This window comes from Belonocnema kinseyi, chromosome 3, assembly GCF_010883055.1.
Source record: "Belonocnema kinseyi isolate 2016_QV_RU_SX_M_011 chromosome 3, B_treatae_v1, whole genome shotgun sequence".
Classification (NCBI taxonomy): domain Eukaryota; kingdom Metazoa; phylum Arthropoda; class Insecta; order Hymenoptera; family Cynipidae; genus Belonocnema; species Belonocnema kinseyi.
Window position 1 is genome coordinate 6,599,069 of NC_046659.1, and position 15,300 is coordinate 6,614,368.

General features: G+C 35.5%; 1 protein-coding gene across 2 annotated transcripts in view; it reads left to right on the forward strand.

Annotated features, from left to right (window-relative positions):
• The window catches only part of LOC117168858 (dynein heavy chain, cytoplasmic), a 318,168-nt gene that overhangs the window by 176,349 nt on the left and 126,519 nt on the right, over nucleotides 1–15,300 (forward strand). For both annotated transcript variants that reach the window (XM_033354725.1, XM_033354727.1), the window contains exon 10: nucleotides 1,071–1,159. In XM_033354725.1, the coding sequence (XP_033210616.1) occupies nucleotides 1,071–1,159 (89 nt within the window). The remainder of the gene's footprint in view (nucleotides 1–1,070; nucleotides 1,160–15,300) is intronic.

Here is a 15,300-nt window from a genome sequence, read left to right on the forward strand (position 1 = left end):
TGAAAGATCTGGGTTCGGTTCCCAGCGGAGCTTGAGAGCAGTTTTTTCACAACTTGAAATATGCATATTCCAAAAAATATTGATTTTTGACCAGTAGAAAAACTAAATTAACATCAAATTATTTAATACATTCATGTAGTCGAAAACCCTAACATCAATAATATAGAATTTACTTGTTTTTCATTCACGATATAACAGATTATTTCTATTTCTCTGATTTTCAATGAGAAATTTGATTAGAATATTAAAAAAAGTGTGGTGATATGTCACAAATTATATGCCTTTCTTAAGCATCTCAAACTCTTTATACAGTCCGCTCGCAAGTTACCCACCGTTAGCAATTTAAGGCCTTGATAATTTTAAAATTCCCTTGATAAACGAAACGCAGCAAGTTAGGAAAGTCCAATATGCTTCAAACATCAGAAAACAGTTTTTTTAATGAAATTTTTCAATTTGTATTGCTCTATCAGTCGAAGGGTATTCCGAACCATAGGTCCTGAAAATTGTAGTAAATAATTCTGAAAACTGACTGGCTGAGCACGAGATAAAGTTTACAACGAATTGAAATCACTTTTCTCAAAAAAGTCCGTTTTTTTCTTTAATATTTATGAATATTAAATGTTTTTGCATGAAAGAAATGAAAGTATTACTCTAAAACGTAGCCTTAAAAAAGGTTTTTGCTTCATTTTGGTACCTGTCATTTCTATCAGGATTAAAAAAAAATTTTATAAGTAGTCTCATTAGCGTCTAGAATATACATTTTTCTTATTAATATCGGTTTAGCCATTTTTGAGAAAAATGGAGTTGGCGTGCAGTAGATATTGCTTTGCCGGATTCACAGGAGGTAGCGGGCAGTAGGCAATACAAATTCTACTCTTTTTTAATATCCACCAAATAAGTTGAAAAAATCTTAATTTTAACTGTCTTAACACTAACATTTATCGCGATAAATAATAACTTTTCACGATTTGCTAGAAAAAATGTTGTTTAAACAAAATATAATTTCAGAGCATCCTTGAGTACAACCAAAGAAAGCCGTTTACGCTAATCTGTATTATTTCCTGTTAAAGGTTTGAAAGATCAAATCCGAAAAGTCTGCGCTGAAGAATACCTTGTTTGTGGTGAAGGTGATGAGCAAGGAGGACCCTGGCAAGAAAAAGTAAGACAGTTTCATTAACAAATACAAATTTCTTGAATTATATTTATTTATGGTTGATATATAATTAATTTATTGCTGATATATTTCTTTTTTATAGTATAATAATTTAACTTTCATTCCTTGAGTAGTTTATTTTTCTTAGTCGATATCTGCGGGCGTCCATATGAAAAGGATCCTTTTGGCTGGTTCTAGTTTAGGAGATATTCACGTTTTACTAAGTTCAGGTTTATGTTCCAACTCCAAAAATGCCACAGTGAATCGTTTTCCAATTTAGAGGGTTGGTTTTGGACCTAAAATTCCTAAAATACCGAGAATTTACGTGGCTATATGTTCCGATAAGTAAATCGGTACCGGCCAAAAGGGCCCTTACAAATGGATGACCACATATTTAAAACTAAAAAACAATGATGGATTCTTTCGCAAGTGTATCATATGTTCACAATTAATCATAATATGAGTTTTATATTCAACTTATTATAACACATGTATAGGAGAGGAAGCCTAATATCGTATTGAGCAATGAGCACGAAGTTGAGTGCACGAGCAAAGCGAGTGCGCACACCCGCATGAGTGGCCAATTGGTGGGTCCGCAGGAATTATTCTTACTATTTTTTTATTATAAGTGCGTAGCAAGGGGTGGTGGGGACTGGGAACGGGGCTTCGGGGGCGGTGCCCCTCAACAAAAGAAAAGAATCTACTGATTTATAGGCAAATTAGTTTTGAAACGGGTGGGAAGCCCTTATGAAGATTCCCTGGCGTCCAAGGTATAAAGCCTATTATGCCAAACCCTTAACTATTCTCTCTCAATAGTCGACCCGCGGCCTCTTGATGATGCCCGGTATGTCCATCACCGATCGCGTTTTAATTTCCTCAGGTTCCATAAAGTGGGTCCCAAGGGTTTGCTGTGTGAGCCTAGCTAATGCCAGACACTGGCATAAGACATGTATGGATGTATCATCATCCCTGCCGCATTTCCTGCACTCTGTCTTAAGTTTTGTTTTCATTTTGTGCATATGGCAGTTGAAGTTCTTGTGCTCTGCGAGCGTCTTAACCGGTGCCGTTGCCTCTTTCTTTGGCGAACCCAGGATTTCCCTGGCTCTGTCCTTGCTGCACGTATAGCCCAGGATGGATTTCACCTTGTCGGCAGTCCTAGATTTGCTCCCAGTATTCCCAGTGTTTTGTGCGGATCCGGCTTTTGACGGCAAGACCGATGAAGCAAGACGCTAGTCCTAGTACCGGTTCCGGGAAAATATGTATTCACTTACCGCTCTGCATTTTGCCAACTGTTTCGCTTTTTTTTGGCCTTGATCCCTGAGTGACCAGAAGCCCATATGAGAGACACTTTCTTTTTTTGTGTAAGTTTGTTTTTAGTGCTATTTTGCATTCCCGAATTTGTAATGGTGTTATGTTTAGTGTTTCTACCGCAGTTAGTGTCGCTCGACTGTCCGTACACATCGTAATCTGTCTCCTGGCAGCGTTTGTTTCTAATAATGTTTCAGCACATCGAAGGATATTCAGGACCTCTGCGTGAAAGACGTTAACAAGCTTCTAAAGCGGGACCCTCAACTCCCTCATTCTCGCGCTGTCATAGATACCTGCCCTGACCCTCCCTCTTCCCTGGAGCCATATGTATACCAGATTTCCCCATGGAAAAGCGGGTTACTGAATAGGCTTGACTTTTGTAGCTCACCCTGTAATCTCGTTCGGAGCGTTAGTCCTTTTTTCTCGTGGAATGTGACATATGTGGATGAACCTTTAAGCTTTTTAACTGACAGATGATAAGTCTATGAGAGGTTGAATCAAAAAATGTTCGGTCGTCAATTCAGGCCATTCTCAAGACGAGCTGATGGGATGCTTCGTCTATGCAAACGGAACCTGTCAAGTAGCAGGCTCTCTCGGTAGCCGAGTCGGTGCCGATGTTTTGACATCGATGTTTGTACTTCAATGTTTTCGATGTATTGATGTTTTTTCTTCGATTTTGGGTATCGATGCTTGTGTTTGATCGCTTATTGGTCACTGAAAATTTAAGATTGCAAAACTTGTATTGTGATTGTTCAATTCTGTTCGCACCGGTTGAATCTGAGATTCAACCCGTGCGATCGAGCGAGGCCATATAATACTTTTTTAAATCAGAAATTACTTTTAATATTCACGTCTCTTAAACAATTATATAGAATAATTATTATTAAAAGCTGATTCCACTGGTTACATTTTTCTTACACTTTAGTGTTACCTTTACACCAATCTCGAGTTTCCTTTCGGCAAAGTAAGTAAACTGTATAAGTCTCTCCAGTAGCAAGATGTCTAATAATACTTATATCCACAAAATAAGGGTCATCGGGAACGCCAGTAATCTTTCCTTTCTTCAGGTTTGTCTTAGCACAGTTGTCCAATCGAAAGTCCATACTACATTCTCCAGAAGCACAGATCTTCAGGTCATCCATATGAAAAACATAAGTGACCTTATGCTGGCGATGGTTAATGTCGCCGCAGAGGTATCTGGGAGCATTGCGTACTGCATGAGATAGAAGCAGAAATGTGGTGCAAAAGAGCAGCAGGCACATGGTATCGCCCTGAAAGGTGACGTTTTTCGTTGTCACACAATAATTTCCAGATGAGGTATTAAATATACTTTTCCAAAGGGGCGTAAATCTCTCTATGCATGTAACTATATATGAGTGAACCTTCAATATTTCCAACTAATAGATGATAAGTCTATGAGAGGTTCAATCGAAATTTTTTCCGACGTCAATGCAGGTCATTGACAGGACGCGCTGATGGGCTGCTTCCTCTTTGTAGATAGCATCTGTCAGTCTCAGGATCTCTGGGTAGTCTGCTACATCTTTTTTAAGCTACGCTATCCGTACTAGTGATGGGGCATCGACTTTGATATACAGCGAAATATGCATGTTTCGCTTTTGATGCCGATGTTTTTGACATCGATGTTTCTACTTGGATGTTTTCGATGCATTAATATTTTTTTATGTTAAATAGCGATGTTTTTATTTTATCACTTATTGATCACTAAAAGTTTAAGACTACGAAACTTGTATTTTGATTGGTACATTCTGTTAGCATCGGTTGAATCTCGTTTCCAGCGAGATTATTTGCCAATTTTTTAATGAGAAATTATTTTCAATACCCACGCCCCTTAAACATTAGGTAGAATAATTATTATAAATAGCTTATTCCACTGATTAAACTTTTCTTAAACTTAAGTGTTACCTTTGCACCAATTTCGAGTTTCATTTCGGCAAGCTAACCACAAAAAAATCAAAAACCTTCACTGCATTCTAGAAATACCCTCTTTAAATTCTCAGCATAATGATAACGTATTATTTGTCTGTGGAAACTGACTATCGCGGATTTCTTTAAATCTATACTTTTCGAGACCCTCTGAATCCGAAAAGAACGATTTTGCGATGGTGTCTGTCTGGATGTCGTTGTTGTCGTCGTCTGTATACCGGATAACTTATAAGACTAATCTGATTACGTGGCGATTCGGCACACAGTTTCAGAACCCAAAAAGAAAGATCGAGTTCGTTAACCAACTGTTTTGAAAAATAATTAGAAAAGTTAGAATATTTACAAAATTTTTGAGACCATTTTTTTCAAGATTTAGAAATGAAATGCACGGCTATCCGTATTGCTCAAATATTCTAACAATTTATTCCTACGACTTTTTTTTGATAAAGATAAAATTATTTTAAAAATTACATTTTTGATCAAACGACACAAGCTGTGAAAAGAATGAGTAGGCAAAAGTTTCTCTAATAAAAAAGAATTAAAAGTCATCCAAATTTGTCGTCAATGATTTTTGGATAAAATTTTAATCGTAACAAAAGTAACAAAGAAACTGAAAATTCTAGGAACCCAGCAAAATTGGTTGGGAATGTTTTAACAACACATAACCTTTTCAAACAATAGAAGCCACCCTTGTCCATTCCTCTCCGAATTTCTGTTTAATATTTTGTCGCAAAACTAATAAAAATCTAAAAACACGCGAAATCCAGAAAAATTGAATTCTGAAATAGTTGCAAGCAACCCTAACATAATATAGCTTATTTACCAGCGAAAGTAGCAATTTCTATGTCTGTTTGAATTTGTATTACCTAACTGGAAACAAACCGAACAAAAAATCTAAACATTCTTGAAACCCGGCATAATTTCTTTCTTCAAAATTTGTTGGCAAGATTAAAATAACCAACACCTTTTCTAACAGAAGACTGAACATTTTCAAAACTTAACAAACTTGCTTCCCTAAAAATTGTTAAGCAAGCATAAAACAAGGTAGCACCTCTACCAATAAAAAACTTTCGTTTTTCGGTTCTTTTAGAATTTCTGCTACATAACCTGTACCAAGAGTAAAAACTGATATTTCGAGAAAACCGCCAAAACTTTATTTTTCAAAGTTTTTGAGCAACATTTAAATGACGCAACAATTTTTCAAAAAACTAAAGCTACCCTTGTATATTCCTTTCAGAATTTATGTTGCAGAACTTTAAACACTTTTCAGAAAGAATTTCAACACTTGCCAATAAGCAAAAATGCTTTCTTTTTGTAAACAATACTAACATAAGATAACTCATTTAGAGTTTCTGTTATATAAATTGTAATAAAAATAACAGAAAGACTGAAAATTGTATAAACCCAGTCCAATTTTTGTAAATTTAGTGGCAAGATTTTAAAAATAAAACACATTTTCCACACAAAAACTACCCTTATCCATTCATAACAGAATTTCTGTTTCCTAACTTATAACAGAGATAGGGGCCATCCATATAACCACGTGGACACTTTGGAGGGTGAGGGGGGGGGGGGGGGGGGTTATGACAAAATTCCACGCTTGTCCGCGAGGGGGGTCGGGGGGGGGTCGAGCTAGAATCCACGTGGACACATTTACCTAAATCTGTGGAAAATATACTGAAATGAGACAAGGTATATTCTAGGTATACTCCAACTTTTATGTTGTGCCAGCGCACAGTATAATTTTTATTTTTATTTTTAGTTCCATTTTTTTTAACGACTTTTTCTTTGAAAGTCAAATCATGTTTAAGCTCACGTTCCTAAGCTAATTCGAATTTTTTCAGCCATTTTATCGCTCCTTTTGGATTTCTTATAGTCCGGGAGCTCGCGAAAATTCTATGGACGTCATTTTAGTACTCACTAAAATTTCAGATTCTTTTGTTTTCATAGTTAACAGTTAGAAATTCGTTGACTGACTAACAGCTTTTGGTGTATTTGGGAACAATTTATCGTTGAACTCGTTAAAAATTCGAGTGAAAAAACTTCATTTTAGTACTCTTGAAACTCACGGGGAATGATTGTTTGGATGCTAAAATCTAGCAATAAGTTTGACTGACAGCTCCTGAGTGGTGCCAAAGTTAACTGGCAGACTGTCAAACTTGTCAAAGATTCGAGTGAAAAAACGTCAATTTAGTACTCTTCAATCCCACGGCGAATGATTGTTTGGAAGCTGCCAGTGAAACTTCTTGATAGTTGTTTGCACCTAAAGAATCATCCCCAGTGGGTTTCAAGAGTACTTAAGTTACGTTTTTTCACTCGAATTTTTAACATGTTTCACAGTATGCTAGTTAACTTTGGCACCACTGAGGAGCTGCTAGTCAAGCTTATTGCTAGATTTTAGCATCCAAACAATCATTCCCCGTGGGTTTCAAGAGTACTAAAATGACGTTTTTTCAGTCGAATTTCCGACCAGTTTAACGATAAATTGTTGTAAAATGCACCAACAGCTGTTAGCCAGTCAACGAGTTTCGAACTGTTGACATATGAAAACAAAGTGGTGAAAAATTGTCCACGTGGTATATGGATGGCCCCATAATAAAAACCTGAACATTTTCGAGAGCCAGCAAAATTTCTTTCTTAAGAATCAGTAAGCTCTTACATAAGATAACACTTTTGCCAAAGAAAAAAAGTAACAAACGTATAATAAAACTGAAAAGTTGAGAAACCGATTAAAATTTCTTTCTTAAAAATTTGTTAGCAACATTCTTTTTGGTTTCTCAACCATTTTTTGTTATATAACGTGCAAAAAGAGTAACAAAAATCTCCATATTGGTAAAACCTACCAAACTTTCTTTCTTGAAAATTTCTTTACCTATCATTAATATCTTTCTAAAAATGAGTTAAATCTTCATTTAGCACTTATTTGTATCCACTTTACTAGAAATAATCTACCTTTCTGTAGAATTAAGGAAAGGTAAAACAAACTTAAAATCTTAATCATAATCATACAAGCGTAATTAGTGCATTATTTCCTGAAAATCTAGGGAATTTTTAATACTCAGGTGAATTTTGTGATATTTAGCCATTTTTTTAAATATATAAAACATTTGTGTTAAATAGTCCTCTTGTTACTTTCGCTTTCGCGAATGTTCAGTTTTTTGTTGGTTTTGTTACAATGTATGTAACAAATATTCAGAAAGGAATCGATATAGGAGACTTTTGCTGTTAGAAAAGGTCTGTTATTATTTTAATATTGTCAACTTTCGAAGAATAAAATTGTGGTGGTTTTCTCTGGTTTTAATTTTTTTACTTTTAATACACGTTATGTAACAGAAATTCTGAGAGGAACCAAAAACATCACCTTTTTTTTTTTAGTAAAGGTTTTATCTTATGTTAGGCTAGCTTATACATTTTTAATAAATCTACTTTGCTAAGTTTCGCGAATGTTCAGTTTTCTGTTATTTTGTTGTTAGTTTTGTTAGAAGGTATGAACCAAAGATTCTGATGGGAATCGAAAGGGGGTGACTTTTGTTGTTCGAAAAGGTGTTTTGTTATTTTAATCTTGTCAACCAATTTTAAAGAATGACATTGTGGAGGGTTTCTCGAATTTTCTTCTTTTTTTTTGTTACTTTTGGTACAAGTTATGTAACCAAAATTCTGAAAGGAACAAATAACTGTATCTTTTTCAATTAAAAGTTTTATCTTATAAATGGGTTTTGTGAATATTAAGTTTTCTGTTATTTTTGTCACAAGTTATGTAACAGAAAATCCGATAGGAATCGAAAAGGGTCACTTTTGTTGTTAAACAATGTTTTTTTGTTTTTTACATCTTGAAAACAAATTTTCAAGAAATATGTTTTCTAGGTTTCGCTAATTTTGAGTTTTTTGTTAGGTTTCTTTCAAGTTATGTAACAGAAATTCTGTGAGGAGAGAAAAAGGGTGATTTTTTATGAGAAAAAGTGTTTTGTTATTTTAATATTGCCAACAAATTTTCAAGAAACAAATTTTGCTCGGTTTCTTGAATTTAAGTTTTTTGTTGTTTTGATTTTCGTTACAGGTTATGTAACAGAAATTCTGAGAGGAATCTAAAAGGGTGACTATTGTTGTTAGAAAATATGCTTTATTGCTAAAATCTTTTGAGAAAGCAATTTTGCCGGATTTCGTGAATTCTCATATTTTTATTACTCTTGTTACATGTTATATAACATAAATTCTGAGGAAAAGGTTGTTTTGTTTGTTTGATCTTGTTAATAAATGTTAGGGAGAAAGATTAAAAATGTTAACAATTTTGTATGTTTGAAATTTGCGTTTTGCAATAAAATATGGAAGAGATACAACTCAACGGGGAATTATCTAATGCGGTAACTGAAGTGTGTCTCCAAGAAACATACACTATATTAACGTTTGGGATACTTACTGTTATTCTGCCCAAACTAAGCTTCGTACAGCCTTTTGCTAGAGGACTTTTCTGCTTATTTTTGTGCGTTATGACATACTTCCGACTGCTTCTTAGATGGTTCTCCCAAACTAAGCTTCGTACAGCCTTTTGCTAGAGGACTTTTTTGCTTATTTTTGTGCGTTATGACATACTTCCGACTGCTTCTTAGATGGTTCGGCACCTTGTATAATCCGGATGTAGATCATCCGGACCTAATTCAGACACAAAAGGCTTCAATTTCACGTGCCATGATGGTGTAATTTCTACCTTAGTATACCGTAGCCGTATTTTCTCTCAAGAAGTTCCCGAAGATATGTGCAGAGCATTTCATGTACACGCTGAGTACCGAGAACATATACTATCAAGGTTTCCCACTAATGCGGAAACGACAAATCTTTACAGACACAATGCCATCCTAAGAGTGCTCAACTACCATCTTTGTAGCTCTTACGGTGTTGGCCGCGATCCTGCGCTGCCATGCGCTTCGAGGGAGTTAGAGTCAATTGTCCAGAACGAGAATTAATCAATTTTCTGGAAAGACGATTTTCGGAGAACAGTCTCCATTGCATACTCGACTTCTATAATCGTTTTCTAGGATTTCTAAAAATTAACTATATTCGTGATTGAATTCTCGGCCCCGGCAAATAACATGCCGGGGTGCTTTCGAGAAGGTTGCAGAGGGCTGCCATATTTGGCTCGCTCTGTGTCCTGAAGACACGAGATTTTTACCATCTTGTCTTGATGATTTCGTCAAGCCCTGTGGCGATCCATCACATGTTCGTGAGACGTGGCCATATGTGTCATTCATCCTGGATCTTCTGGGAACTAGTGCAATTTAAATAAATGACAAGTGCTTCCAATGGGACCCTGTGGTAGTTATTTAATCTGTTTTTTTATTAGTATTATTATCATAACATTAAGCCATTTCCCTTTCGAAGTAGGCGTGACTCACTCGGTGGGGAAAGGAGTAATGTGAGGCAGGGATATAAAATTTTTAAATTGATCCACAATTCTCGTGTTATATATTTAAATAACACGTTCGTTTCGCAACACTGCTCCGACCCAGGTTGCTGATCAATCTCTTTAGCAGTCACCCCAAGTGAAGATCCTAACAAACTCGTCATGTGAGGTTCCCCACTTAGGTCCATTCGTATCAAAGGTCCTTTGTTTCAGGAACCATTCACTCTACTGACACTCTTTGTATTGATTATTTGCCGCCATACTTTTCTGTCTAGGCATACTTCTCTAGCTTCTTTTACGTCGATGCATTTTTTCATGCAGGCTCTCGTGTTTTTATGGCTTCATATGTCTCTTCTAACTAGGGTCTCATTTACACATTCCAGCCATTCTTTCCATGGTCTGCCTCTGGGCACGCTGCCATTTACTTTATCTTGATACACTTGTTTCATTAGCCGTTCAATTGGCATTCTGTCTACATGCTCGAACCTTCTTGTCTGATTTCTTTGCCATGCGTCTACCAGCGTCTCTTCTGCACCACATTCTTTGAGAATTATCTCGTTACTTATTTTGTCCATCAGAGTTTTCCCGCATATTATGCGCAAGAATCTCATGTCAATTACGTTAATTTTACTCTTATATTTTTGTTGATACGTCCATGTCTCGCTACCGTATAGTACAGTAGGTACAAATATAGAATGATGTATTGCCATTTTAGGTTTATTTGATATATTTTAGGGGTCCTGCTTTTTACCAATAACCTTCTTACCTACGTTTATGCATCTATCTTAACTCCTCGTCTATCTAACTCCTCATCTATCTATACGAACTTATCAACATGTTTAATACTTTCATCATTTAATACAATCTTGCATATTGTTTTCTCACTGTTTACCTCGAACACCATAGTTTTTGTTTTATTTAGGTTAAATTTGAGGCCCATGCTCTTCATGCTTGTATTTAGTCTATTCAACATTCTTTGCAAGCCTTCGATTGACTCTGCCATAACAACCTTATCTTCTGTGAACTCTAATCCTCGTACTCTTACTGTTTCGAGATCTACACCTTCTTCTTTGAAAAGAGGAATTCTTAAACACTGGTCCATGAATAATATCAATAACTATGAAGACATAACGCATCCTTATCTAACTCCTTGAATAATATCGAAACAGTCACTCAATTTCCCAGTTACCCTTACACTCGCTTTGCTACCCGAATTTATTGTTTTTATAGTCTGTGGGAGCCATCCATTGACTCTGTACTCTTTCAGGACTTCCCAAAGTTTACATCTATCTGCCGTATCAAAAGCTTTTTCTAGGTCAACAAATGCACGGAAAACTTACTTTCCTACTCTCAAAGTTTTTTCTTCGATTTGCCTTAAGCTAAATATTTGATCCGTACATGACTTTCTTGGCATAAACCCACTTAGGAATTCCTAAATATTTTCTTCTGTTAAGTTCATTACGCTACGAATAAGTATTTTTGAGTATATTTCACTTACGGTACTTAATAAGCTAATCCTTATGTGATTATTGCAGTCGCTTATATCTCCTTTTCTTTTGTATATTGGTATGATAATTGCTTTTTAAATATTTTTTTATGAAGGCAACAGCGGGACTACACAGGGAGAGGGTGGCATTTTAGAAAATGGCACTCACTCTAAGTGACATCGTGGTACAGTTAAGAGCAATCACGTCTCGCGCTCGTGAGAAAAATTTCTACATCATATGTTGAATTCAAACGATGGTTCGGTATAAGTCTTACGTAACCTCATGGCATAGAGCGATCCTGGGATGAACTAGGCCCTGGGTAGCTAGGAGTTATGAGGCCACTGCACAGCTCCTTGAAGTCTATCTCTCCTGAGTCGATGCATATGCTCTTTGGTCTTACGATCAATCATTCGTTTTGTTTTATGGATAACTTCCGCCAAATCTTTTGCCTCATCACACACAATAGAATTGATTATTCAGAGGTCTTTCCCTTCGGAAAAAGTCTCCACGTAGTGCGTCATCCACTTGAGGCAGATCTTCGGGCTTAAGAGAATCATGGATTTTCTACATCATCACTATTCCTCTACTCGTTGCTTGCCCGCGCTTAGTCTTAGCGTTGCCTCTCTTTCTCTGCTGCTGGCTAGTTCTGACTGTGGTAGAGTAGATGATTGGCATATTTAACCCTTTTCAGGATGCCCTTAACACGATTTCACATCACTTATTGCGAAAAGAGCGAGAATACTGGGTGTTTCGCGCGTAACAGTGCATGCAGCCGCGCTACGTAGCTTCCTTGATTAAGGGTTTTACTGGTATCGTAGTACTCTAGTAGGTCCTCCCTCAGTCAGTCCATCACCTCAAAACCCTGAAGACTTTGCCGGTATATCGTAACTCCATACTGATTAGCTTCCCCAACTCTAGAGTAGCCGGCATTACTGTTTTTTCTATTGTCGCGAGTTCTGCGCGTTCGTGGGTTTCGAACCACACATAGATTCCTTTTTCCAAAATCTTGGTATTTAAATTCTATTATTATGTTCTTCTTCATTTTTCTTTTAAGTAACTTATATCTTAACTTCAACTTTTATCTCCCACAAAGGAACTTCAAAACAAAGTTCAAAAATGAAGGTCAAACATTTTCTAAACTATAGTGATTGTATTGGCAGTGGTCAAATTTTTTTTTTGGAGATCAAGAAATATCTTTACTTTCCTCCGGTGTCTTCTAGAACCCCTGTTCCTGCATACAAGTTTCAATTTAGTTTTTGGTGAGCTTATTATAATATTCAAAAAATTACTATTTTATTGGTCAATATCGTCCGAAATAACGTTTTAAAACATTTTCTTTTATCAATGTAAGAAGTAGGTAAGTTGTTCTTTACAAATGCAATTTTTATCAAACATCCAACGACCTTATTGCAGCTGCATTAGACCGAATATTGATTTACAATTAATTGTTTATAAGACCGTAATTAACAGGTGGTTGTAGTTTAATTAAGATTATCTTATTTTAAGAACCAATTTAAGGAGATAAAACTGTTTCTTTTGCCTGATCCAAGAAACGCGAGTAAATGGGCAGGTTCGTTAAATCTAGGTTTTTGTTGATAACACTCGTTGATTAAAAAAGAACGATTTTTCAGATTTGTAACAGAGCGAAGGTTTATTAGGAAGCTACCAATTAACTAATTTAAAAAATTGATAATCTTAACTAAAAAATTGCAGCTGTCATACTTCAAAGATTATTTTGTAATTAAATGTTTATAAGGCAATATTGAAGGAATGGTTTGAATCGAAAGAAAATATATAATACGATGATATATAGTGATACACGTGTGTTCAATAATAGAGTTCTAAATTTGCAACTGGTTCCAGGGGCGAACCCCTGGTCTTGACCGGGCCAAAGTCTTCCGAAAAGAAGAAAATACCATTTAAAATAGCATTTTTCTAATCTTACATTCATTCTTATGAACAATTGAGAATCTATGCTTACATTGAAATTCAAAGATTATGATATATACAAACGTATTTTCATTTATTATTTTTGAAGCGTAATTCACTTCATTCAGATCTTTGCTCATTTTTTAAATTTTTAATTGTTGTTATTGACTAGTGAAAGTCGTGGCAAAAGGTGTTCAGTTGGCCGTTGTTGTAATTCTGACGTTTGTTGTTTCCAATTATCCCGTCTGAAGGTTTTAGTGAAACAGCTTGAGTCATATTCTTGTCAAACTCGAATCAGAGAGAGTAGAAAGGGATGCCATGAAGAAGCCCACAATTCTCTTACTGATAGTAAATATCAACAAAATCAGATTTTAAAGTAACGTGTAGTAACGTACATTACTTTGCATTGCAGTTATCCAAAAATTGTAACGCGCCTTCGACTCGACCTCCATGGCAGTACAGAACAAAGTTCATACACGATTCAATTTAAATGTACCACTGTAATATAATGTAGATGCTGCAGATTTCTGAAGACAATTAAATCTAGACTATATTTTAGAGGACAATTATTGTTTTCGGAAAATGTTCTCGTATCCCCCTCCAACCTGATCATCAGCCCGGCACGGAACCGTAAAGGGGGTAATCGTGTTTAACTAAGTGTATATTTTGAGCAACAAGTGAAGGCAAAAAGTAAATGAAAACTGAAACCCCTCTGTAAACGAAAAATCTATTCTGCCTATCAAATCAAATCTATTCAAAAAGTTTGAAAATATAAAATATGTATACTTTGATATTTCGAGGAAATATGCCTCAAAATGGAATTTATATACATTATCAGCAAGTAGCGTAAGGTACTATGGATGATGATTGAGCTATTCCTAATTCAATAATAAGTAAGTTGTACAGTGCAAATGTACGGTAACAATCGGACCGTAAACTTTAATACGTTTTAAGGAATGTACCTGCCAGTTTCATTGATGTCAGTGTTGGTGCGCTTTAACAGCAGGTTACCACTATTGAATGATCGACCACTTCAGAAATTGTAAAAGGATCCATTACTCCATTGTCACAGGCGGAAAAATTTTGTGAATGATTTAACCCTTCTGAATAATACCATTATTCTGTGAGCGCACAGTAGCAGTCTCCTGAATGGGACTTCAGGCATTTTTTAAAACTTTATTCGCAAACGAAACTTGACATTCTCCGGAATGAGCTATAAAATAGAAAATCAATAATTAGCTCATCGAATATACTCATAAAATCACGTTTCCCCCAAACTTTCTAACTTATTTTCAACTATTCAAATTGTAGATGCACATACATTGTTTAAACAATTTTGTATTGTTTCGAATTTTCTTGCGAAGCAACAAAGAGTTACTTTTTTCAAGAAACGTAATGTAAAGGAAAATATTGTTCCGAACATTTTTTCCCTTATAAAACTTTTTCCATACTATTGTTGTCTTCCATTAAATTTTCTTTCACACAATTTTTTCTATGAACATTTTTTTCACCAAATCTTTTTTCAACAAATATTTGTGCAACCAGAATTTGATCAAAATATGCTTTTTCCAACAGATTTTTTCAACAACTTTTTTAACAAAAGAAAATTTTTTTACATAATTTTTGATTGAGAACATTTTTGGTACATAATTTTGTTTCAAAGAATGTTTTATACCTATTTTTTTTTACTCCAAGAATTCTTTCAAATTTGATTCGGAAACTAAACTTGACATTAGTCTCCGGAATGAGCTATAACAGTGTTCATCAGCGAGGGGAAATTCGGCCGCAAATACTCATTTGCCACATACTAGGCAGTCTGATAAGTCTCTGAAAAATGAAACATGGAGACGTTTTTTTGGCCAAAGTCGGTTTTATTTTTCAACATACTCTCCTTTTAGGTCGATACAGCGAGTACAACGATTTTCTAACTCGAATTCGAAGCCGATTTCATGCGATTTTGCTTGTGCAACTAAGCATGTATGAACAGGCGCATTGTCGTGATGATAAAGCGGTTCTTTCTTCTTCAAATGCGGTCGTTTTTCGGCGATTTCGATTTTCAATCGGTCCAATAATGATGAATA